Raw genomic sequence first — 26288 nt, forward strand, 5'->3', positions numbered from 1 at the left:
CAGAATAACTGATGACACCAGAGCTACAATAGTGGACCATGTCATCAACCATGGGATGACCCTGAGGGAAGCTGGCCAACGTGTTCAGCCTAAACTGAGCCGCTACACTGTGGCAAGCATCATTAGGACATTCCGAAATGAGAATCGGTAAGTACTTTGTAGCACTGCCATACTCTAATGAGAAACACAACAGTACCATACATGCAAAAATACTGAAATTGTTACTTTACAGAATTGCTAGACGTCCAGATGTTGGGGGCAGAGGCAGAATGTTCACTCCAGAGCAGGAGACCCATATAGTGAACATGGTGATTGCCAATAATGCAATAAGACTGCGTGAAATACAGCAGCGCATAATGAATGATGACACCATCTTTCAAAATATACACAGTGCAAGCATTTCTGCACTAAGTCGTGTACTTGCGCGCCACAGAATAAGAATGAAGCAAATTTACAGAGTTCCTTTCGAGAGGAACACAGAACGTGTAAAGCAACTGCGATATGACTATGTGCAGGTAAGCTAGTGTCATTGGTTCTGAATTTGGAAGTGCATACTGTAGTGCTGTGCATGGGCCTGATGTGTTGCATTTGTTTTGTCTTGTCCAGAGAGTGATGGAACTAGAAGCAGATGCAATGGGACATGAGCTACTTTTTGTAGATGAGGCCGGTTTTAACCTCAGTAAAACCAGGAGACGTGGCAGGAACATTATTGGACACCGTGCCATCATCAATGTCCCAGGACAACGTGGTGGTAACATAACCATGTGTGCAGCTATAAGCCAAAATGGTGTTGTTCACCATCATGCAACCATAGGCCCATACAACACTGTACACATTATTGCATTCCTGGACACCTTGCATGACATGCTCACTGTTCAGAGACCAGAGCAGACCCGATATGTCATCATATGGGACAATGTTAGTTTCCATAGGGCTGCTTTGGTCCGCAACTGGTTTACAGACCATCCATCCTTCATGGCACTCAACCTCCCTCCGTACTCTCCATTCTTGAATCCCATTGAGGAGTTCTTCTCTGCCTGGTGCTGGAAAGTGTATGACCGTCATCCTCATCAACAGGTAGCCCTTTTACAGGCAATGGAGGAGGCATGTGGAGATATTGACCAGGCATCATGTCAGGCCTGGATACGGCATGCAAGGAGATATTTTCCCCGGTGCCTTGGACTGAAGGATGTCGCATGCGATGTGGACGAAATTTTGTGGCCGGACCCAGAAAGACGACATGATGTAGGCTGATGGCTTGTGTGTACTGTTTGATACGAAAACACCATTTTTACAAAGGTGTGAGGGGTTAATCTAGCTGTGTTCGCTTTTGCAAGAGAACTAAAATGTTTTGATAATTGGGTGACAGGTTTTTTTATTTGTGTGTAGAGTTTTGCAAAATTAGCCAATAGTTACAAAAAATGTGCAGCGTTAAGCTGAGCAAAAGGGGAGGTGGAAAAATAAGTATGTGTGTAAAAGGACATTGTGATGTGACATTTTAGATTCAGTTCTATTTTAATTATTTCCTTTGTGATGCAATGTAACGCATTGATTTTATACTCTTTTTTCTTTTTTCTTTTTTTTTTGAAATAACTCCGCTGGAATTTAAAGATGTTCAGCTGGAGTTTGTACATTTCCCATTCAACTCTTCATGCTTTACAATGTACATTTTCTTCTTAGAGACAGAACAGCGATGGCAGCAGTGACTGTTTCCAGCACCACCAAAGGCCTGTTCCTCATGTTCACCCTGCTGTGTCTGGTTTGTCTTTCAAGTGCCCTGGTAGACAAGGACCAACTGGTACATTCAACATAGATGAGAACCAACTGGTAAAGTGATTTTTTTTTTTCTTAACCTTCAGAAATTTTGAGAGTCACTACAAATGCAGTTGCTGTTTTAATCTTTTCCTTTTGTGTTTACAGTTAGGCAAAAGAGTGCTGTGCAGTGGATTGTAGCTACAGGTTTGCAAAGTGTGTGTTACAAAATGGTAAACTAAGTTCAAAGCAGTGTTTGTGCTTTTAGTTTTGCAAACTCAGTGAATGTGTTAAGGGATTTTTAAGTTTTATTGTCATGAAATGCAACTGAGTGATATACTGATAAGTGTTTGATATTTCTGCTTATGCAAATGTCTTTCTATCATGAACTCTCTGAACAATCACATCACAACACCACAATGAGTTGTGAAAACAAGCTGTTGTTGTTAGATTAAGTTCCAGCAACTACATGTTCTCTCCCCACGAGTGAAGAGCGTGTAGCTAAGTTCCTGTTTTATCTTTCCTTTGCCATGTGACATCACTTTACTGAAGTGTATAAATAAAGATGCAAGACAAGTGTAGGGTTGTGACTCTCTCTGAGCTCTCACCCGTGCACGTTAACTGTTGAACTGTCTGAGTGTCATTTCTTCACCTGAGTGTTTGATAACTGTTCACCCCTAACAGAATGGTTTTGCTATAAGTATTAATAGTTTCAGAAATTGTGCTATAAGAATCACAGTTAGGGTTTAAGCATTCAGAAAAAACTGTAACAAAACCAAATGAGTTACTGCATTCCCTGTTAGCCTGAGGGTTACCTGTCAGTAACTGGTTGATTGAGTTGGAATGTCACGCACTCAGAAGACCTAAAAAATACTGTGACCACTGTGATTCACACACACATTCTCAACGGACAGTAGAATTGGGAAGAAAGAGACAGGTCTGAAGTAAAAGAGGAGGGAAACAAAAGACGAAGGCAGTCAACACTGAGTGTTGCCACGGCCATAAAAGCTCTTCCTTACAAAACCTTGTTTGTCATTGCCTGGGTTTTTCACCCAGCATTTTGGCCAGTATCTGGCCAATCCACCACCTTTCACTGTTCATACCGTTACCAAAACAAACAAACAAAGAAAAAACATAAACAATGTTTACTTTGGAATTTCAGGAAAAATTCAAAGAAAACTATCAGAAATCACACGAGCAGCTAGAAAAACTGAAGGTCGGTACATGTTTCTCACATACCTGTCAAACATTGTCTAAGAATACTGGTGCATTAGGAGCTGTAATAAGTGACTCGAGTACATGTATGACAAAATATAATGTGGCAAGAGTAAACTGAATTTGTGGAATGTTATGAAATTAATTAAATGTTCTCCCATCAGACTGAGTTCAAACAACAAGTGACTGAGATCAAACAACTAACGGACTTCAATACAGAGATGTTGAAGAAAATTGAGGCTTACATTGATAGGGTGAAAGAGCAGTTGGGAGGGGAAATAGAAGAAAATGTAAAGAAACTACAAAAACAGAATGAATTTATTGAATTCCTTGAGGAACTGCAAGCTGAATTGTAACTTCCGTCTCAGTGATTTCCTTTTTCTCTAATGTTGCATCTGTTTAGTTCCCTTATCATATAGTACTTGTTTAAGTTTGGTTTAACTTTTTTGAAGTGTCCCCCTTCTTTACAATTTTACATAAACTAGGATTTTACTGTTAGCTATCATTGCCCAGAGGATTTTATGTGTTAAAGATAATGTTCAGGGAATACATTTACAGAATTTCGATTTTTTTTTCAACCATTACTTAATTTCTGCGGTGGAAAAAATGTTTGTATGACCTGACACATAATAAAAACATTAACCTGCTACTGCTACTGTTTGTTGTCAGAATATCTATCTCAAAATATACAACTTTTTTTGCCATATCCCCAGCAGTCAGCCACAAAAGTGGATTAACTAAAATTTACCTGACCCATTTACAAATGATGTAAAGATAAACAAAATTGTTCAGTTTTAAAATATATTTAAAGATTGCATTTAGAATTTAGTGCACTCTGCAGTGCTTCACTTTTTTTCTCCTCATGTTGTCATTAAGGCATTTGCATCTGTCTCACAGCGACACTGTGCATGTTCCTGTAAAGACAAACAGGCAAATGAAGTTATTTGTAAAACAAATATGAAAGCCTGAGCTTCAAAGTTAAGCTAAGATGAAAGTTTTACTGCATCTACACACATACAAACACAGTGCAACACACCTGCAAACAACCCACCCAAAAACACACACAAAAGATCTGAGCACTATTTTACCACAGACACTGGAAGACACTGTTCCCAGTTTAAGGAAATGCACTGCACTGGTTTGAATCATATCTATCTGACAAATTTCAGTTTGTAAATGTAAGTTGGGAGTCTGCTTCATGTACAAAAGTTAGTCATTGAGTTTCAAAGAATTCTGTGCTGGGAACAATTCTGTTCACATTAAACTTGTTTCCCTTAGGCAGTACTGTAAGAAAACACTGCATACATTTTCATCGCTACACAGAAGATAACCAGCTATATATATATCAAGGTAAGCATATGACACAAATCATTTAGTTTCAATATTGGCAGGATCAGGGAAATATCTGTGAAACAAAAGTGAAAGCTGAGTTACAACAATAAGCTCAGGTAAGTGTGACTGTTTCTGCACACCAGGAAACCAGGAAACAAACACACAGCAGCGTTAAGCTGAGCAAAAGGGGAGGTGGAAAAATAAGTATGTGTGTAAAAGGACATTGTGATGTGACATTTTAGATTCAGTTCTATTTTAATTATTTCCTTTGTGATGCAATGTAACGCATTGATTTTATACTCTTTTTTTCTTTTTTCTTTTTTTTTTTGAAATAACTCCGCTGGAATTTAAAGATGTTCAGCTGGAGTTTGTACATTTCCCATTCAACTCTTCATGCTTTACAATGTACATTTTCTTCTTAGAGACAGAACAGCGATGGCAGCAGTGACTGTTTCCAGCACCACCAAAGGCCTGTTCCTCATGTTCACCCTGCTGTGTCTGGTTTGTCTTTCAAGTGCCCTGGTAGACAAGGACCAACTGGTACATTCAACATAGATGAGAACCAACTGGTAAAGTGATTTTTTTTTCTTAACCTTCAGAAATTTTGAGAGTCACTACAAATGCAGTTGCTGTTTTAATCTTTTCCTTATGTCTCTCATTAATATCAACACTCTGACTTCTTAGACTGTAAGCTTTAGTTTATGCACAACCAAAGTTGTAGAAGCCATCACTCCAAATGTCTTATGATAACAAGAAAAAAAAACATTTCACTACACGGCCTCATATATTTCTTCTGCGACTTCTTCTGAATTCTTTTTCTGCTGGTTTGAAACCGATAAACCATAAAAAGGAGGATTTAGTCATTTTATTTGCATCATGCAGCTTCAATCCTGTGTCAGTAAGATTGTACAGTACAGCATAATATCTGAGAAATGCTGGTCTAATTATGACCCAATTATGGTCAAATGAATTAGAGACTAACAATGTCTTCTATGTGAGAATGTCTCATGCTGACAGACCTGCAAACTGTTTTTCAGACTACTTGTAGCTGTCCTCGTATGTCAGATAATACATTTATATTTATGTCATACCTCTGTCTGCTTTCTCATTTGTATAATCCTTACTTACATTCTGATTAGATAGTTTCAGTTTGTAAATTATCAGATTACATAATTGGAATACCATTCATCCATCCTCTTCCTCTTATCCAATTCAGGGTTGCACCAGGGTTTGAGCCCTAACAACAGCTAGAATAAAAGGCTTCTTTCCAACCTGAGCTGTTTCAGATGCTTTTTAAAATTCTGAGCTCTGACCTCAGTGTAAGGTGGCTGTGTCCTCACTGTGGCTGCTTCTTGAAAGCACTTCTGCTTCTTGTGTCCCCCCCCCCCCTCCCCCCAGTGTTGACCTCTTCCCCTTAATATCATTCACTGTACCTTAGGAACAACAGAGGACAAACACTTGTCTTCCTTTAACCCTTTCACATATGAATTATGACAACCTCAATCAAATTTTTTTTTCTTAAGTATTTTTATTCATCTTTAGACATGAAAACAAGATTTTTGAACTTTTTTTTAACATGTACTTTTCAAAGAGTTTTTTACATGTCCACTTAGGTGGACAACACTGGCTGACCAGTGGGTGGCAGGGTATGGAGTGAGACATCAGTGTCCAATGTAGTGGTTTATGTGCAAGTATACTGTCAATAGAAAATTGTACTTAGTAGTCAGTATAATCTTTTAATAATATAAGTTTACTTGTGGTAGGATACTGCATGTAATCATTTGTGTTTAGAAGTATATAGTTGGTGGTATATTGAAAGAATGTCTCATCCTAGGAGGTCTGTAACATTCCAGGGTGTTCTGGCATTCACCCCCACATCCTAGGAGCATGGGAAAGGTCGTACCTTCTTTTATTGTTTTACGGTAGGATAAACGTAGCTGTGTCAGTTTTAGTCTAAGTGCCTTTTATACATTTAGATGAACTGTTGGATTTTCCAGACCAGCAGGTTTAGGGAAGTCGTTTATGGGGTCACACTTTGGCACACACACACACACACACACACACACACACACACACACACACACACACACACACACACACACAAATACATATACACATCCACATTCCAATGTAAGGAACAAACACCCACTGATGTATAAATAAAGACCAGGGCAGTCACAGAGTCAGTCACAGAGCTGCGAGTCTCAGAGCCCTCACTCTCAGTGCGAGTGCTCTGTGCTGCCCTTGTATACAAGTAAAACTGTGTTTCTCCTCTCTGATTCTCAACTGAAAAAGTGTTTAAGAATACATCTCTTGACATATACCATCAACACTGACACAAATACAAGAAAACAGCCTTTGAATAGCTGTCTACTGTAGTGACTGCTATGTGTGAAAGGGTTAAGAAGTACATTCATAAAGAGGTAATCTATGGAAACACACTGGTTCACCCTCTGGTAGAGAAATCAGTCTCTCTGAAACATTTCCATAAACGAACGTATGGGGAATGAATGAAATGAGCTTTTTAGGTGAAACCAGTCCCACAGTGATGAATGAAACTTCTCTGGATTCTTCTGTGGAAGAAACTGCCAGATACCATCCTGGAAAATGTTTAACAAATACAAGACCACTATGTAAATGACAGTTATGTTAAAAGCACATATTAAGTATTATTGCTCACCTTTGTTTCTAATAATGTCACTTTTTTTAAAAATCGTATCCTGTCAGCTCTCATGGGTGAAATTTGTCTTCGAGGGTCTGGGAGCAGAAAAAACTTTTAAGGACCTTTGATTTCTAATTCAGTTCTTCTTTAAACTATTAAGGATGAAGCAACAATGCTCCTCTGAAATCTGTGTTAAACAACAACAAACTTAAATTACATATTTATTATAGATGCATTGAAGCTAATCAGGATATTTACTGTGAATCTGCGAATAATCATTTTACTCGTAACTTAATTAACTAGCAAATGAATTAGTCATGAAGAAGCTAATATTTGCAGTTAATAAAAGGACAGGTAATGTTTTGTTGCAGGGAGAGAGTGCGAACAGTTGTCTGTGTACATGTGTTAGCCCTGCAACAGACTGGTGACCAGACTCTTGTCGATTGTAATGGAGTCAACTGGATCTGCTCTCCCTGCCCAGTGCATGAACCCACCGCAGGGAAAGCAAATTCTGCTGGGGAAACCAGTGAGAGTAGATTCTGGAGTCTTTCCATGCTCTTCTTAGTGATCCTCAATCTGAATGAGTCATAACAACCTTCAGAACAAACTAGCAGTAGTAAAAGGCCACTACAGGCCGATATCTATTAGCTGATTTCCACTAATAACACCCATTGCCCACTGTTGGGCTGGACAGAGGTAAAATAGCAGGAAAGTGAGTAAATATATAGATAAAAATAAAATGAAGAAATATTTGATTATCTAAATACTTTGGACATATAAACAAATATCTAAAAATGGATTAATGATTCCATCATTTATGCTTGACCTGAAGGACTTATGATCAAAACATAGGAAGCAAAAAACCCTGTCATCATCTTTGTTATAAGTAAATAGGGGATTATGATACAGTTTCTACATATATCATCTCTGATTTTTTTTCGTTTTTACTTTAGGGTTTGACAAAGGAAGCACAAGAAAAATTCTTTACATAGCACATTTATTTAGAATGCATAGAAACGTATAATGTCTAAATAAAAGAATCACTGGCCAAGATCAGTAAAACAAAAGAACTCCCCAGTTTACTACAACTTTGTGCCAAATTAATATAAAGAAGTCACATATGTATAACTTGAAGGAAATGTATGTATTTTTTTTATGATTTAGAAACAACAAAAAATGGTTTTCATAAAAACTAAATATGCGCAAACTAGAACAGACATAGAGACAGAAATGTAAGCAGTTCAATTTGTTGTTTCTTCTACAGTTTTGTGAAGCTGCCCATCACACCCAGTTTCTTTCCTGTTCTCTATTCTTGTAGCAAAGTCATCTTCTTGTCCATGTAAGTTCGGAAGTTCTTCATAAAGTGCAAACCAACCTTAATTACTTCCTTCACTGGTGGATAATCAGCTGATAACATATCCAGTTCCCACTGACGGATGTATTTCTCAAACAGTTCATCCAATACTGTTGCTGCCATTTTGTACTTGTATCCTGCCTGAATGAGAAAAATAAACATTTTAGCACAAATGATATAACATTTCATTCCATTTGTTGTCCATTTGCAGTGTATCAGATGCCTGAAGGTATGCTGATGTTACTGTAGGTTTTGAGTTATTAGTTTTATGAATTAAAGACTTTCTCAGTCAACATGTGAGTAACTGACAGACCCACCTTCAGCGTTTCCTCTTGTTTTACAGCGCTGCGTAGGGTTTCCTGGAATAGTTCCTGAATATTTTCCAGAAAAAAGGAGAGCACGGTGAGTGTGACAGCTGCTGAAGAACACAATGAAAACCACAGCAATTATTAAATATTAATTTACCAGTTGGTCCTTGTGGGTCAGTGAACTTGAAAGATCAAATAGTTTTGTGATTGTTTCCTTTCTATATTTGTCTTCTGCCTAACAGAAAACAATAAGAACATTTAAATTTACCATATTATTCTACACTGTATGTAATGCATTTGCTATACTTGCAAGACTTGCCATATATCACTGTAGATAGTGTAAAGTAAAATGGATTTATTAAGGTATTTTTTAACCCTTCTTTTCTGCCTACACACAGCAGATTTTAAAACTTGGAGACTGACTGACCCACCTTCCATCTGTCTGCTTCTTTTATGACTCTCTTCATCTGCTCAAGCATCATCTGTGTGACCCATTGCAAATAAAGAAAAAAATTCAGCAGCTAATTGTGATGACTTAGACTGTACATATACACATAAGTGTGTAATTGTTGAGTCATAGAAGGGAATTCAGCAAAAGTCAATTCATCACCTGGCCTTGGGTATAGAGGGAACTTGCGACTGAAACAAGACACAGCAGAGAGAAGATGAGTAATAAGCCTTTGTTGGCTAAAGCTGGTCCCCTGGTATTGGAAAAGGCTGCTGCTGCCATCGCTCTTAGAACTGGAACAAACTCCCTGCTTAAAAAAGTTGAGATGTCATAGACATTTGGAGTTAATAAGTAACTGAATATATATATATATATATATATATATATATATATATATATATATAGAGAGAGAGAGAGAGAGAGAGAGAGAGAGAGAGAGAGAGAGAGAGAGAGAGAGAGAGAGAGAGTCAACATGCTTTTCCACGTTGATTTAAACTTATTCTGTAAATATTAATCAAAATAAATCATATTTTTGTGCATGATGACTCCTCTTACCTGCTGTGCGAACGTAAGAAGAGCTGCTGTACCGTACAGGTGGAGAATGAAACTAAAATGAGATGACATGCCACAGATGCTTTATATACAGTGTCTCTTAACTCATTTGCATCTCGTGAATGTGAGCAGCCCTTTCACTTTTGTTTTCAACAAAGTAGTGTTTGTCTAGTCCTGTTTATAAGAATAGAAACCCATCAGTTATTGTTGTGAAATAGCATATTATAATAAAAAAAAAATCTTTTTCTTTTTTCTTTTTTTTTCTTTTTTTCTTCTCTGTTCTCTTCTCTCTTTCTCTGCCTCAATCTTTCCATCCCCTACCTTCTCTGCCTTGATCTCTGGCTCAGATCAGTTCAGCAGGATGCCTGCTGCACGCCGCTGGTGATACTGTAAATGTGGAGGAGGAGAGCTCTTGTCTCTGCATATTCTGAACAATTTTTTCTACTCCATGCTCTAGTGAGCTTTTAGGTTGACATCACAACATGGGCGGTTGCCCATTGCGGCATCGTGGTGGGGGCGGCATCATGGCATCGGCAAAAAAAAGTTGCTGCCACCCATGCTGCCCTGACATCATGCCAGCTCATTTTGGGGATTGCATGGGCAGTGATCGGTTTTCTATTGCCCATTTGCGGGGAGTAAAGGCGCCCTCCATTTGCGAGGTGCACCTGCTGCTTGCCACAAAGGGGGGGTGGGGGGTGGGGGGGGGATTCTCTGGCTTGCTGGAGCGGCATCTCCAGCTTGCAAAATAAAACTGATGAACAAATATGATGATGATATCTGGTCCAGACAGGTTAATATTGTGATTTGATGCACACTGAAGACCTTTATCAAATTACATCACCACTTGAAACAAAAACATCTTTGTATGCAGGAATTTATTGGTTCATGGATGGTACATTACCAATACAGACACTTGTATAACTAATACACATAAGAACAATTTCCCAGTCATAGCATAATATGTAATATATATATATATATATATATATATATATATATATATATCATAAAATTTAAAAAAAAAGTACACAAGCAAAAAGAGCAATTAGTATGTAATTATTTATTCAAACTAGAAAAAGTATTTGGGGCTAGCCCCCATTACCATGCTGAAGATCCATAAAAACTAACAAAAGATATGAAGTGAGTTCTATAAACTTGAATGATCAACACAACAATTTTCAATGGTGCAAGAGTAGAGGCAGATGCATGCCTATACAGTGGCCTCCATGTCTGGGGCAAAGACATCACTAGAATCCAATACAAAGACAAAAATGCAAAATCTATTTGCAAAACATGGGAATGATATTTGTCTTTTACTGTCAACATGTCATGCCAGTATTGCTGACAGCACCTCTGTGTTTAAAAAACAACGTAAGTGGACAAAACATAATGTTGCAGAGTTTCAGCAAAGAAAACAAATCACAGTTCAGGAAAGGTAAAAGCAAAACAAATACATGTCCCATCCAGCTCTTTAATCAAAATAGTAACAACAATGAAAAACAATGATACCAAAGTCTAAAGCATAGCTAAAAGTTCTGCTTCCATTGAGTTTTAGGTTGTCCTTCATTTCTTTCAAATTCTTTTTCCTTTCTTTCTAACAGCATCTTGGATTTCTCAATGAAGTGAATCAAGTTATTTGTGAAATCCATCAGTGGTGGAAAATCCTCTGAAAATGATGATGTCTTTATTAGTTCCTGGATAGACTGAAGAAACTGTAGTTTTTCATCAGCTTCTCCTAAGGTGGCCTTGATTTTCTGAAATTTGAAAAAACAGGATGCATCAGTTGCCTAAGAACTACATATTAACAACTGTAAGTGAAGGAAAAAAGGTATAGTAACTTATAGTGACTTTAATTTTACATTCAAATATTCCTCAGTTGTCTGTGAATTTGCCTCATAAACCAGGGACAGCAGCAAGAAGATGATTACAGCTTTGGTGTTTCTGACACCAGTCAGTCCTCTGCTTTTGGAGACGCCTGCTGCTGCCATCACTGGTGAAATAAAAACTTCTGGAGAGAAAATGACAGTAAATAAATGAAATGATGAATGAAGAATTAAATCTATGTTTCCTGTTTTATGTTATTAATATATTGTATAAAACGTATTAACTATAAACCATCTTATGATGCAGTTTTGCTGATCTTACCTGCCTGCTGAAAGGAGAAAGAGCGGCTGCACGGTACAGGTGTAGACTGAAAACACAAGGGATTCAAACACTACAAATACTTTAAGTGAGCTGTGCTTTCTCTTTCATTTCACAGATGTAATATGATCCACTTTATGGAAATTAAGTCCCATCAGACTGTTAAACAATTGAAGAATATTCCATATATTAACAGCAGCCACGACAGAAGCATGTGGCAGAAAAGGGAGGAGTTTAGGCATGTTACTCACTGTAACGTTTGTGTACATGAACAGAAAAAGCTAGATGGTTTTCCTGGGATTACTTTACAAACTGCCCTGAGACTGGGTTTGCTTAACACATGGACTGCTTATAAAGACAAAGAAATGTTTTTTTACACATTGTAAAAGACTATACAAATGAACAGAAAGCAAATGTAATCCAGTGTTAGAGCCAGCATCACTTTTGTTAAAAATGAGACCAGTTCATATTCCACTTTTCCAATAATTCCAGTTTTCAGTTATTCATTTAATATTCAAATAATCTTTATCATATGATCAATAGTATATCTTAACACTAAAATAGACACTACATATATTGCAACATTAGCATGAAGTAATATATTTATAACCTGGTAACTATCTATGGAGATACTAGTGTTCATAATGTGATGCAAACACTGAAAACAAAAGTATAAGAAGTAGAAGTTTTTGCATCTATTTGTTTCTGTGTTTCTCACATGTTATCATTTGATAATGATTGCATGTGTTGTAGGTTTGCACACTGCCAATTTCAGCAGTCAGCCACAGCTGTCGTCTTTTCTTGTGAATTTCACAGTTTGTAAAAATAGGTATTTATTACAACTTTAATGTCTTTATTCACAGACAATGATTCTTCAGATATCCTTTAAAATAGTTCATTTTACTAATTGTACTTGACAAAGAAATGTACATCTTTGGTGGTTGATGTTTTCATAAAAATCATAGATTTAGTCTACAATATTCCTGTGCTTTTAGTCCGGTAGCATTAAAGGGAACTTGACCAGATAGTTCATTATCCTCATCACCTCATTGAGGTATAACTAGAAAACATAGACTGGCCCTTTTATTTCAGAATGGCAATGAAGGAAAGGATATATAAAACATAGAGTATATTAACAAGTTAGTCAAAAGCAGCTAAACAGCTGATTGATATTCTCTCCTTTGTGGGTTATAGAATTTAAATTTGGTGAGTCAGTAAACAATGGACACCAATCAGCCACAGATGCCGTACTTCCTTCTGGGAAAAAAGGCAAAACTAAAAGCAAAGGATAACAGTTTTATTAACAATTTTTATTCACATTAAAGTATTTTATATAAATCAATAATAACTATCAACTACTTCACACACAAAATCCCCATCATCATTGGTTTGTACTTGCATTACAATTTTTTTATAATGAAGATAATGATAAAAAAAAAACTTGACAAGTTATTTTTTCAGGTCAAACACAAGTTTACAGTTAGCTTTATTCAGCAATTTAAAATATCAAGGCCACTCTCAAGGCAAAAACTGAAACTGAAACTGCACGGTACAAAGGAGAAGATTTACAAACAGAATACACACAATATAAGAGACGGATGTAGACTAATGTGTTACAATTCATCTTTATGTTTCTCTAGGCGTGTTAGCCGCTCCATCACAACATTTAGTTTCTCTTCATAGTCCTTGATTTCTCCAGCTGTCGTCTCAAGGTATTTGTCTATGTACTTCTTGGTGGCTTTCAGGAATGTTTTCAGGTCATTCATTAAATCCAACACTGGTGGAAAATCTCCCATTGTTGTATTTAGAGTTTCAGACAAAATGTCCATTAAGTGCATAAAATCATCATAGAATAGTGGAATATAGAATCTGTCTAACTTGAGATTATCCTGGAGGAGAAAATGAAACGAGACAAATGTGTAAAAACTACTTTTATATTCTTTTGGAGGGGGGGGGGGGGGGGGGGGGGGGGGCTTTGGTTGTTTAATAGATTTATAAATATTTATATTAGCAGTTATAGACATTCCACATTACTCATTCATGAGCACAACATGGACAGAGACAGACTCACCTTCCTTGTCACTGCTGCTTGTTGTAACTTCTGAATGTTTTCTTTCAGTTCTTCCTGCAAATCCAGATAGAGAATGTCCACAAGCAGCCATGTGAAACATGTGAAGGCAAACAGTGTAACAAAATGAAACTACAACTGGCAGATCAAAAAATATAGATATAAATATATCACAATCATTTTACCAGTTGGTCCTTCTTTATCAGTGAACTTGAAAGGTTGACCAGAACCAACAGGGTGAAAATGATGAATAAACCCCTGATGGTTGTGACACCACTCACTCCTTTGCTTCTGGATAAGTTCACAGCTGCCATCACTGTTCTGGGAAAAAAACAAACAAAGCATAAAGTACATTTATAAATTTCCTTCTTAAATCTTTAAAGTGAAATGTTTTAATTTGAATGGAAATGTTGTATAAAAATCTACCTGCAATATCCTCTTATAGTACAGTGTTGCTGGGGTTTTTCCACCTGCTACAGGGGAACTGATGAATGATAATACAAAGGGCTCACACCACAAAATGCTTTATATGCTTCTAGTGTCCCCTCCCCCCTTCCCCATGACACAGCTTACCTGTGCGTGACTTGGCTTGTCTGTGGGTGTGTCTGTGTGCCTATGTTCTCTAGAAGTGGTAATATTCACTTTTGTTTTACAGGAAAACGCGAACTTCATTTCCACAAAGTTTAGCGCATGCAATGCCGTTATTTACCTTGAATTCTTAATAAAATGCTTCACATTCCTTAAATCTGTCTTTTGTTATTTTCTTTTATATGCACAGTGGGTTTGTCAAGGTTTTAATTTTAACACTAGCCAAAGTCATGTTTTCCTGTTCAGTGTGAGTTTCTTGTGTTCATGGTTAATAGTTATACATTGGATTTTCCCCTGTCTTTACTTTGATGGTCATCTTTTGTGTCTTCGGTTGACTTTTGTCTTCCCCTTGTGATTGTCTGCATTTATATCCATTTCCCCTCTTCCTATCTGTGTGTGTGTGTGTGTGTGTGTGTGTGTGTGTGTGTGTGTGTGTGTGTGTGTGTGTGTGTGTGTGTGTGTGTGTGTAAATAGCCCTGTTTTCCTCGCTTTTGTTTTTGTGAACTTATAGTAGCTCGCTCTAACAAATGTGATTTCATTTTTATTTGTTTAAATCATATCACCAGTGATTTCTGTCCTACCTTAATTTTCAGGAGAAATGTCTTCTTTAGATTCAATACCAAAGGTCAGTGTTCTGTTATATTTAATATAAAATGTGATTACTTTAAAAAGATATAATTCTTAAATATGCTCTAGTTGTGCAGCAATGCCTGCATGTGGGTGCACTGGCAAATTTAATGTCAGTTGGCCTTCGTCACCATGTACGTCCACATTTAGTGCAATTTATATTCTATCATAAGCGGTGCGAGGATGTACAAACCTGCTGACATTGGAGTTGTACAGAACGCACTGTGAGATCTAACTCTGTAGAAGAGAACAAAGATGGTTCATAATCCACAGAAGCTTTTAACGGAGACTGACCTGTAGCCAAAGAGGTTAAAAAGTTGTCAGCAACCAATCCAGGGCAACCGAGTAGGCCAAGTGGAAGGGTTATAGGTTGGGGCTGCAGGGCGGCCTCAAGCTCTTGTCTAAGCCTCTCTGTGTGCCCATTGGTTTGGAAGTTGAATCCACAGCTCAGGCAGACTTTGGCTCCTAAGGAAGAGCAGGAAAAAACCTTCCAGGCTTGGAGGACAAATTGAGGCCCCCTGTCAGAAACTATTTCTGTACGGATTCTGCGGAGTCTGAAAACATGGTTTACTAAGATTTTAGCAGTTTCAGAAGCAGTGGGAAGTTTATTGAGAGCAATGAAGCGGGCAGCCTTCGGGGATCTGTCTATAACCAAGAGGATGACCGTCTTACTTGAATGTGGGTAGACGGTTTCAGCAACGTGGCAGCTCGAGATGTGCTGCTCTTTCTCCGGGCGCAGATGGAACAGGCCGTGAGATAGTTCCTCACATCTTTCTCCAGATTGTCCCACCAAAAATAGCATCTAAGTAGAGAAATAGCTCTGCTTACCCCCGGGTGGCAGGCAAACTGTGCAGTGTGCCCCCAATGGATGACGGCAGAACAGGTTCCCTAGGTACATGGGAATATTTTTTCCTTTTTAGTTTAAGAAGCACACTTTCTGAACCCTTTATAACTTAGACGTGTGTCGCTCAAGCTAGCAGCGCCCCATGAGAAACAGGACGAATGTTTATATGTTCACGGGAGTTTGCACCCTTGGCAAGTGGACTGAGGTATGTGATGCAATGTGATCTGATGTTATACGTTTACTTAACTGTGAAACACCTTGATGCCGATTAAGCAGCCTTTTTTTTTTTTTGCTTTATTTAAGCAGTGACTGTAAATCTCAGAATTACTTAATTTTTTTCTTTAAATTTACCTGATTTAGTTTAAGCGCATTTGTTGATATTGCTTATTGTTAAGGTTCAAGGGGACTGTACAGGTATCAATTTTTTCTTATTTTATAGTTTTCACGGTGCTCAACGATGTCCAGAGAATGAGCCGTGTTTGGTGAGGAAATAAATGGCTGCACCCGTTAGAGACTCTTCTGTTGTTCTTGATGCCAAGGGCTGCTACACCTGTCATTCACAGCCACACTCACACCAGATGGCAACGAGTGGAGGAGAGCAAAAGAAACAAGCACTCACACAATGAGAGTTGCCAAGGCCATAAATCCTGCGTCAAGAACTGCGGACATATATGACCAAAATATAACGTTACAACATAGTAAACTGCATTCATGTAATATGAAACTGTTACATTTTATCCCATCAGGCTGAGCGTGAGGAAGGAGTGAACTTCGGTTCTGAACTGTCGAGTGAATACTTGAGCCTTATGGACCAGTTGATCGCACTGGTGAAGAAATCTGCAAAAGTTTTACCTGATGGTTTTCCTCAAGTTGATACATTTATGGAGAACATTAAGAATTTCGTCAAGGAAAGTAAGGCTAACATTGACAGGGAGAATGAGGAGTTGGGTGAGAAAATAGAGGAAAGTGAAAAGAAACTGGGACAACTGAAAAGAATTATTGAAGTGCTCGAGGAAAAGCAAGCTGAATTGTAAATTTCATGTCAGTCATTTAATTTTTCTCTAATAATGCATCTTTTGTATCTGTGGTTAGTTTCTATTTCATATAGTACAGCTTCTCTTAACTTCAGTTTAACTTTTTTTAGAGCTGTCATTCTTCTTTACTGTCTGATATAAAAAAAAGAAAAAACATTTCACTATCAGCTACCATTGTGCGCAGACTCATATGTGCTGATGACAACTTTTAAGAATACATTTCCAGAAGTTACTTATTTTTCTGCCATTACTTAAATATAGAAGTGGAAACAATGTTTATGTAAACTGCAAACTGCCACACAATAAAGACATTTACCTACTACTGTTATTGTTTCTATTCTTCAGCAATAAGATGACAGACTAATAACCTGCTCACATTCTTGTGAAATGCAAGTATGCCCTCACCAGAAAGTTTATGCTGATGTTTATCATATAAATGATATTATTATTATTATTATTATTCTTGTTGTTGTGAATGTTTTCATCATTTATTTATTCATTTATTTTTTATGGTAATTTGCAGCATTCATATTTTTGCATTGAATTGGGCTAACCACATCTGCGTGTCAATAGCACAGACATCTTTATTATGAAAGCCATAATACTGGCGTTATTTGTCCATGATGTACATTCATAAGCATCATGTTCCATCTATATTTATACACAGCAAAATCTCCAGTGTTAAATTAACACTAGAGAGTGTCTATATGGGTCCACTGGAAAATAACTCAAAATGTTAGAAATATTCCAGTGTTAGAAAACCAGCACTGCTTAGTGTTAGCCATTGTTAATCTTCAAAACTGACTGGGTTACTTTTAAACATATAACACTGTCAAAAGTGTTAATTTAACACTCAACGGTGTTGTATTTAACACTCAGAGGTGTGGACCCATATAGACACTCTCTAGTGTTAATTTAACACTGGAGATTTTGCTGTGTACCTTTACTGGTTTCCTGTATTAATGGCTTTTATACATTTCACGTATTTGTGTAGCCAGACTTTACTCTCAGTAGTAGCATCATTAGCGGATCACGCAGAGCTCAGGCTTGCTTTCCTGAGTGTAACCCAGGGTTATTTTATTGGCAATGGTATTTTATTTTTATTTTATTTTAAATGTTACTGTGTGTTGAGTGTTGAGTTTACCAATGTACCGTGAACGCACCGCAGCGCTGATAATGAGAAGTCCCTGCTCAGGGTGAGATGATTTTTTACTTCATTGCATCTGTCTGCACGGAGCAAGATGCACAAGCTGTTGTAGAATTTTCAGTACTGTAACATGTTGAGCCACACTATTTACTATAAAGTCATTGGTTAAAGCTAAGAAATAGCTCTAGTTGCATCTTTAGCAGGCCAGTGAAAGATCTGGAGAAAATAAGAGCTTTGTTAGATACAGATAAATAGATTACATTACTTCGTTATTCTTTAAACCAGATGAAGAGATCTTTTATCTAGTTTTGTATTTCTCCATAATGTGTAATTTATATTGACCCTAAAATATTAAAGAAAAAAACTCAGTGGCAGTGTTTTCCCTTTTAACAGGAAGAACCCTCCAGCAGAGTCTTGCTCAGGGACAGGCAGCAATCTCCTGCAAGATGTTAGGGGTGAGGAGAAAAAGAAAAGAGCAGAGGATAAAAGACCCTATGGGAAAGAGCCAGAGTTCAATAATAGCAACTAATGATTCAATGCACAGGTGGGTTTTTTTATGGTGGTAATGTGTTATGAGGTCTTTAATATAAGATGAGACCTGTTTATTCAAGACCTTGTATGTGAGGAGAATGACTCTAAATTTTAGAGATATTAGAGGTTTCTGATGGTCCTCAGGTCCAGTCAGTGATGAGTTTGATTATATGCAGGTTTGACAGCGAAGGTAGAAACCAGAGACCCCACAAGTAGACAGAACTCTTAACCCTGCTCATCTTAAACACAGGAGAAAAGTGAGTTGCAACACAAAAAAATATTGTCACAACAAATCACGCTGACAGCTTTCACCTTTAAAATGGTATGTAAATAGTTTACATAGATTTGAGTTATTTCATTCCAGTACCTGAAGTTTGGGATTATAGAAGAAAAATAAAATTATTGATTCTATTGAAAGTGATGCAGATTTTGTGTGTTGATGATTTAAAAGCAGGCCTGCAAGATTGGAAATAAAAGCGCTATAAAATACTTTAATTGAGAGCAAATATAAGGTGAGCTTCTCTAGATTACAACGGGCTTCTGAGGAAATTCACCTACCTAGGACGCTGACCATATTAAATGGTAAGTCCTGTTTTTAAAAGGATTGTAGCGATTCAATCCATTTCAAAAGCAACAAGAATTGTTTTTATTTTTGGAATGATGTAATATTGCTGTCAGTGGATATTTAAATTCATGCGCGGTTTTCCACTATCAGCAATGATTGGTACGATTGCATGTGACTGGATAAATGCATGTGATTGGACTGTGGCTGGACTGATGATGTGGACTAAGTGTGACTGACTTGAAATTGAGATGACGGTAACTATTTTAGGATTAATCAATGCTAATGCCTAATAAACCCTAAACAGTGAAAAAAGGGTGGATGTGTGTCTTTGCGTTTGCTTGTTTTTGCAGGAGCAGGAGGATGACAGAGACCAGAGGAGGGGGAGACTGGAGGTCCACATGAGTGTGGGCGGGCCTTGCAGACCTAACCCTTTAGATAGCACTTTTCTGTGTTACTGATTTTGTGTGGAGAAAACTGTGTTTTCCTGGCTGCTTGTTGGTTACAGTAACACACTGTATTGTTGGCAAATGTTAAATGCTACAGGAGGAAAATGTGTATTCAATGTGAAACACATACTGTGTTAAAATCAGTATCACTCCTTTCACAGACAAGGAGGGTTGACCACATGATTTACAGCAACACCTCTGGAATCTGTTGATCCAGGCCCGACCTGCCAGGACAAACCGCTGGCTAATGTTTTTTTTCCCTCTCTAAGGGTTCTGGCATCACTCAGGCAGACATGAGTGAAATGAAGATGGTTGTGCAGTGATTACAGAACATCTTAGTGTGGGGCTCATTATCATATCATTATTCATTTTAAGGTGTTGAGCTCAAAGTGTGAAAACAAGTGAGTGACATTACTTAAGATAAGTTACTGGTTACAGTAGTTTTAATTAAACACATGGGATGATCCATGGTTTGGGCAAATTATGGTAACAGTAGTGTTTTAATGATTTGGGGAAATAAACTGCATATGGCACACTTTTGTCTGTGGTGTTGGATGCCTTATTACGCTTATAACCTACAGTCTTTATCTATCATAAAAATGTTCTTCATGATCTGAAACACGTAAGTGTGTCAAATATGCAAATAGCTAAGAAATCAGGATGGGCTAAATCGTTTCTTACTGCACTTCTGTTAGGCGACTGAATAAAAACACAAAGTCAGCAGTCTGGCTATGAATGTCTTTAATGTTTCCCAGATCAGAATCACAGCATACAGTGTATAATAACTTCTAAAGTAAACAGAAATATCATCACCTCATTTATTTATATAATTTTACTTTACTTTTTTTAATAATCATCTTTTTTTTATTCCATTATTTAACATTTTTCTTCATCTCAAGTCTCGAGTTTCTGAGTTCAACAAAGAAAGTAGAAAGAAGACAACAGGTGCAGATTTGCAATGGACACCAAGCTGAGGGTTTCTCTGTGGGTGTCACTGTCTCTGTGCACGTTTGACACTGTGGACGTGACACAGGATCATCCAATCATCATGTTTTGCTTTGCTAACAGTTTTTGAGTGTTGGAATAAAATAAATCCAGCAGTTATACCACAGAAAGGACAAAGTGTGGCTCTAACAGCTGTTGAACACACACAGACTGTGATGTTCTCCACACGTCACCCATCGCTCTGCACTTTTCCAGCATCCAACTGTTTTTCTGCTACATAACATCACTGCAGGAGAAAAACAACGGACAGACAGACAGCACAGTGTGACACGAGCAGGTCAGACCACCTGTGTGATCTCATGAGTCTGTGAGGATATGAGGCATCTTATGGTATCAAAGCCCTGGAGTCTGTCAAACATGGCTACATGTAAACACTGCTACATGTTAGGTGAGCTAACATTTAACTGACTGCACTTTTTTCAGTCTCAGTTTAGGTCATTTATGTCCTTACTGTGAATCACTGAAAGGCAAAGCTGGCTTTTATCGCTCTGATGTTACGCACATCATGCAGCACAGATTCATCTCTGATCACAAGACTCATATTTCAAAATAAAAGCGAGCTAAGGCTTGAAAAGAGGACGACGAATTTATGACAATCGCAGCGAAAAGAGCAACGAAAGGATTTAAAACTTGATGAAAATGTTTTTTCTCACTGAAAACTAGCAAATGCTAATAAACAGCATGACTGGCCCTCTGCTGTGAGGGGGCTTCAGTGGAGATGACTTCTGCTACAGCGACCTTCCTGCTACAGGATGGTCACATGATAACGATCAACGTTATGACAAAAATAAAATAAATGTTGAAAAAACAAAGACAAAACTGATCGGTGGTAAGGATGAACTCATTTGAAACCTCAAGCTAACGGCCATTTTTTTCTTCTCATTACAAACTGCACCTGTTGTCTTTTGTCATCACGAAATAAGCATATCATTCATTCACTCCAAAAAACAAACAAACAAAACATAAAGTAAGATAAGATAAGATAGAACTTTATTAATCCCTCGGGTGGGTTCCTCTGGGAAATTCGGTTTCCAAAAAAGCACAGCACCGACAGAAGTTACAGTTACAGAATGTTATATATATATATATATATATATATATATATATGTACACACACACACACACACACACACACACACACACACACACACATAAATACAGAGACAAATATAAATAAAATATACGAAGGGGATAAATAGAATAAATAGGAATAAAAATAAAAATACAAGTGAATTGCACATTTCAAGTATTGAGGTCTATTGCACCATTGACTATTTACAAAAGTATTGCACAAAGGTATTGTACAGTGAGGTGAAGAGGCACTACAGCTTAGTTGTTCCCCCCTCCTTTGTCCTCCTTTGTCCTCCTGTTTCCCCTCCCTCTCCCCTCCAGAGAGGAGTTAAACAGTTTGATGGCGTGTGGGACAAAGGAGTTTTTAAGTCTGTTGGTTCTTGTCAGAGGGCCCGGTGGCGCCAGTGTCCGGCAGCCTCGCCTCTGTCAGTGCGCCCCAGGGTGGCTGTGGCTACAATGTAGCTTGCCATCACCAGTGTGTGAATGGGTGGATGACTGGATGTGTAAAGCGCTTTGGGGTCCTTAGGGACTAGTAAAGCGCTACAGGCCATTTACCATTTACCATTTGTCTTTGAGAGAAGCAACCTGTCACTGAACAGACTCTTCTGGTTGTTAATGGCCGTGTGCAGAGGATGCCCAGCATTGTTCATAATGTCCAGCAGTTTCTTTAATGTCCTTTTCTCTGCCACTGTCACCAGAGTGTCCAGCTTCATGCCGACCACAGAGCCCGCCTTCCTGATCAGTTTCTCCAGCCTGGATGAGTCCCTCTTTGCTGTGCTGCTCCCCCAGCACACCACAGCATAGAAAAGTACTCCAGCAACCACTGACTGGTAAAACATCCTCAGGAGCTTCCTGCAGATGTTAAAAGACCTCAGCCTCCTGAGGAAGTACAGTCGGCTTTGGGCTTTTTTATACAGGTGCTCTGTGTTGCATGAGCAGTCCAGTTTATTGTCCACCCACAGCCCGAGGTACTTGTACTTATTGACCACCTCCACCTCCTCCCCCTCTATCTGAACCGGCAGTGGACCTTCTCTGGACCTCCCGAAGTCCACAACCAGTTCCTTAGTCTTTGAGGTGTTGAGTTGCAGGTGGTTTGTGTGACTCCATGCGACAAAGTTCCTCACCAGACTTCTGTACTCCTCTTCCTGATCATCCCAGATACACCCCATGATGGCCGTGTCATCTGCAAACTTCTGAATATGGCATAATTCAGAGTTGTAGAGAAGTCAGAGGTGTACAGGGTGAAGAGAAGAGGGGACAGCACAGTTCCCTGTGGTGCTCCTGTGCTGCTGACCACTGTGTCAGACGTGATGTCCTTCAGCCTGGCGTACTGTGGTCTGTCGGTGAGGTAGTCGGAGATCCAAGCCACCAGGCAGGGGTCCACCTCCATCCTGTTCAGTTTTTCCTGAAGCATACAGGGCCGGATGTATAAATAAACAAGAAACTTAATATTTACAAATATTTTGTCTGTTTTTTTTTTCTTACACTTAAAAATGTACAGTTCTGATCTTCCAGATGTTTCGTCTCCATCCGTCTCCCAGTTTGGTATTTTCTTCTCTGTCCAATGACCTCAGAGTGAGCGCTGAATGTGCCACAATGGCGCCCTCTAGTGTTAGCTTATAAAACCGACAAGAAGAAAGAACAGAGCCGAATGAAAGGACTCGTTTGTGTTCTCTCCTCTGCTGTAGCTGTGTGGTGCTGAGGTTAACTACACAACCCCTCGCCGCCTCCTTATACACAGGAGTGAGTACAAAAGGGTTCGTACGGACGCATCAGCCGGCCGTCCTTCTGCTCGACACTGTTAGCTGAAAGATGATCGGATCATCCTCTGTCCTGTATTTAAGGCTGAGAGTCTTAAAATAGAAAACAAACAATCAAACAGGCTAAAGCTAGAGCACAAGCAAAGACAGCACCGGTGACTAAGTTCTCCCATACTGGACGTACGCTACCACGTGGGCTCAAACAGCAGCACATCAGCTCAGTTTACATACTGTTGACATCTTCATCAGAGGATCAGCAGGGAGCGCTGCTGAGCTGCAGTCGTCTCCACCAGAGTGACGGAGCAGGAATCACAAACAGCACAAACCCACCGTGTTGTTTCTACCCTGTTCAGGAGATCTGAGCCCCCATCCCTTTTTGTCATGTTGCAGCTCTGCACTGCAGGCCCTGAACGCCTCCCGGTTACCCTCAGTGTGCTTAGAGTTTAATTTACAACCGACGAGCTCACAGATCATCTGCAGGCAGGTGAACGAACCCTTAATGTGAGGATAATAGCAGAGCTGACCTGAGGTCAGAAATGGTCAGGAACGGTGTCGACACAGTGAAGTCAGGTGTTTGGGAATTTGTCTGATTATCAGATTGGGGGGGTCGGTGTTAAATAACAAAGGTGGTGTAGGATGGAGAGAGGAGGAGGGAGGGAGCAGTGATGATATGGAGGAAGGTGATTGGTTAAGCAGCAGGAAGGAGCTCATGCTGGAGTCTGAGTTTTTACTGTTGGCCTTTTTCTGCTTTTTGTTTATTGTTGTCTGACGCGGGCCCGCCTACGCTTGAGTGATGCAGATGTGATATCACACTCACACAGCGACTGCCGCTCCTACACACACACACACACACACACACACACACACACACACACACACACACACACACACACACACACACACACACGTGCCATACACAAGGGGGTCAGACAGGAGCAGCATCAGTCTCTGCTCTGTTTTGTTAATAACGTAGAAAAATAATTTTGTACAATCAAGCTACATCGACGGACGCTTTACCTCACGTACCCTAAAATGAAAAAGTAGTGACAGTAAGATGAAGGCTGCACATGACACCATGACTGAGTTCACAGCTGTTGCTTTGATTCTAACGTTTAAGACTTTTGGCATCGACTCCGTTTTAATAAATGAGTGCTGGGAGGCGTCGTTTGACTTCAGGAGCTCCTGCGATGCTCTTACTCTGCGGGAGAAAACCAAAAACCAAAAGTAGCAAACATGGAGCGATATGACTCGTTTAGTCTTGGGAAACGTGCATCGACAGGTACAGTGTCCTTTTCCCCGCGTCTTTAAAAATAATTCATGCATAGATCCCCCACTGAGAAAACCCTTTTATATACTTTCTCCTTTGTACACATTTTATATAGAACTATATATAATATCATTTCTCTATATCTATATTTTCAGAAAAATTCTTTCCACACAATAAAAAACAACAATTAAACAAATGCTTCAAACAAAACAACAAAAGAAGAGAAGATGAAAGAAAGAAAAACACGACTGAGGCCAGTTTGGCACTTTGTCACGAGAACATGACAGAACTCTGTTAGTTGACGGTAAATAGCGATACTTTATTTTTCTTTCGTTTTTCTTCTCGATTTTTTTTTTACTTGTAGTTCTAAATTGGAAGCTTATTGTGATTTTGCAATATACAAATAAAATTATATTTTGTTATTTTTTCATTGCTCAAAATAAGCATCACACTCGCGGAAGCCGGTGTACCCGCAATAATGCGAGAGGTGGAACTGTTTGCTTGTTTATTAAAGTGCTTTGAGAGTTTACAGAGTAATGTCATCGGCTCCTGATTCAGACTCTTAATGGGGACATTTCATTTTCCAGCAGGAAGCTTTTTGTTATAGCCTTTAGATCAGGGGTCGGCAACCTGCGGCTCCGGAGCCTCATGCAGCTCTTTAGTCCTTATAGTGCGGCTCTGCGTGGTTTGGGAAAATAAATTAGTATTTAGCTGAAGTGTATTTTATTTATGCCAGTTCTTTTTTTTTTACTTGTAGTTCTAAATTGGAAGCTTATTGTGATTTTGCAATATACAAATAAAATTATATTTTGTTATTTTTTCATCGCTCAAAATAAGCATCACACTCGCGGAAGCCGGTGTACCCGGCGAAACGCCGTGCATTTATCGAGCCTTTCAACCCCAGATAGGCCAATTATGGCTCTTTGGGTCTTAAAGGTTGTTGACCCCTGCTTTAGATGAACAGAGTTTTTTAATTAAATACATACTCTTTAATAAATGTTCTCTTTTATAAAAAGTAGGATAATTAAAAAAACTTTTATTATACCTCTATTAGAAAAAAAACTGTCTTGTTTTCTGTTGTCTGTTATGTAATATTAGGGATGTTTGTGACAATTAATTTCATCATCGGCTGGACTAACCAATAGTCCACAACTAGGAAACACTGAAATTTTAAGTTAAGTTTGAAAACAGTTTAAAAAAAAACACCCCATTCCAAAACGTCTTGTGACAATCTCATTGGAGTGATGATGTCATAGAACGTCATAAGTCCTTTGATGTTTTTCCTTAAATAGGGGTGAGAAACAGCAAGATTTAGTTCGTTTCAGCAGCATCTGTGTTTGCAGCATACAAAACGTTCACCACAGAAACATTTGGAAAGCTCTTCAAAGTCATCGTATAGAAACTCCAACATGTTTCCAAGAAAAAAACAACCAATTCAAAAAGATTACGCCGCCTCTCCTTCCTGGCGTGGCCAGCCAATTTCCCCAAATGGCATCTCATCCTTCCAAAGGGCATTAGAGGAGAGTAGGAAGGAAAACTACCTTCTCCAGAAAAAAATGCAACAAATTGA

General features: G+C 38.6%; 3 protein-coding genes and 1 long non-coding RNA gene across 6 annotated transcripts; all 4 read right to left on the bottom strand.

Moving 5' to 3' along the window:
• Positions 1 to 7941: 7941 nt before the first annotated feature.
• Positions 7942 to 9977, bottom strand: LOC309703773 (uncharacterized protein). 3 transcript variants are annotated; one of them, XM_082528663.1, is made up of 7 exons: positions 9945 to 9977; positions 9627 to 9678; positions 9234 to 9381; positions 9055 to 9105; positions 8781 to 8858; positions 8633 to 8686; positions 7942 to 8456 (listed from the first exon to the last, which is right to left on the bottom strand). In XM_082528663.1, the coding sequence occupies exons 3-7, from the start codon at positions 9351 to 9353 to the stop codon at positions 8268 to 8270; spliced, it is 492 nt and encodes a 163-aa protein (XP_082384789.1). In that variant the 5' UTR covers positions 9354 to 9381; positions 9627 to 9678; positions 9945 to 9977; the 3' UTR covers positions 7942 to 8267. The 3 variants fall into 3 exon arrangements, with proteins under 3 accessions (XP_082384789.1, XP_082384791.1, XP_082384790.1); XM_082528665.1 differs by having other exon boundaries at positions 9234 to 9378; positions 9945 to 9976; XM_082528664.1 differs by having other exon boundaries at positions 9234 to 9426; positions 9945 to 9976.
• Positions 9978 to 10655: 678 nt separating this feature from the next.
• LOC309703909 lies at positions 10656 to 11828 on the bottom strand. The gene is made up of 3 exons (XR_014276075.1): positions 11769 to 11828; positions 11483 to 11631; positions 10656 to 11377 (listed from the first exon to the last, which is right to left on the bottom strand). It is a non-coding gene; the product is annotated as an uncharacterized lncRNA (long non-coding RNA).
• Positions 11829 to 13047: 1219 nt separating this feature from the next.
• Positions 13048 to 14324, bottom strand: LOC309696900 (uncharacterized protein). Its single transcript, XM_082518420.1, has 4 exons — positions 14260 to 14324; positions 14019 to 14154; positions 13837 to 13890; positions 13048 to 13654 (listed from the first exon to the last, which is right to left on the bottom strand). The coding sequence occupies exons 2-4, from the start codon at positions 14145 to 14147 to the stop codon at positions 13379 to 13381; spliced, it is 459 nt and encodes a 152-aa protein (XP_082374546.1). The 5' UTR covers positions 14148 to 14154; positions 14260 to 14324; the 3' UTR covers positions 13048 to 13378.
• A 7918-nt stretch (positions 14325 to 22242) lies between these two features.
• LOC309703045 (uncharacterized protein) lies at positions 22243 to 23250 on the bottom strand (the record flags this gene model as incomplete). The annotated part of the gene is made up of 2 exons (XM_082527749.1): positions 23177 to 23250; positions 22243 to 23096 (listed from the first exon to the last, which is right to left on the bottom strand). Exon 2 carries the CDS (start codon positions 22858 to 22860, stop codon positions 22243 to 22245), a length of 618 nt encoding a protein of 205 aa, XP_082383875.1. The 5' UTR covers positions 22861 to 23096; positions 23177 to 23250.
• Positions 23251 to 26288: the final 3038 nt, after the last annotated feature.

This window comes from Aulonocara stuartgranti, assembly GCF_965226115.1.
Source record: "Aulonocara stuartgranti genome assembly, chromosome: 3".
Lineage (NCBI taxonomy): Eukaryota > Metazoa > Chordata > Actinopteri > Cichliformes > Cichlidae > Aulonocara > Aulonocara stuartgranti.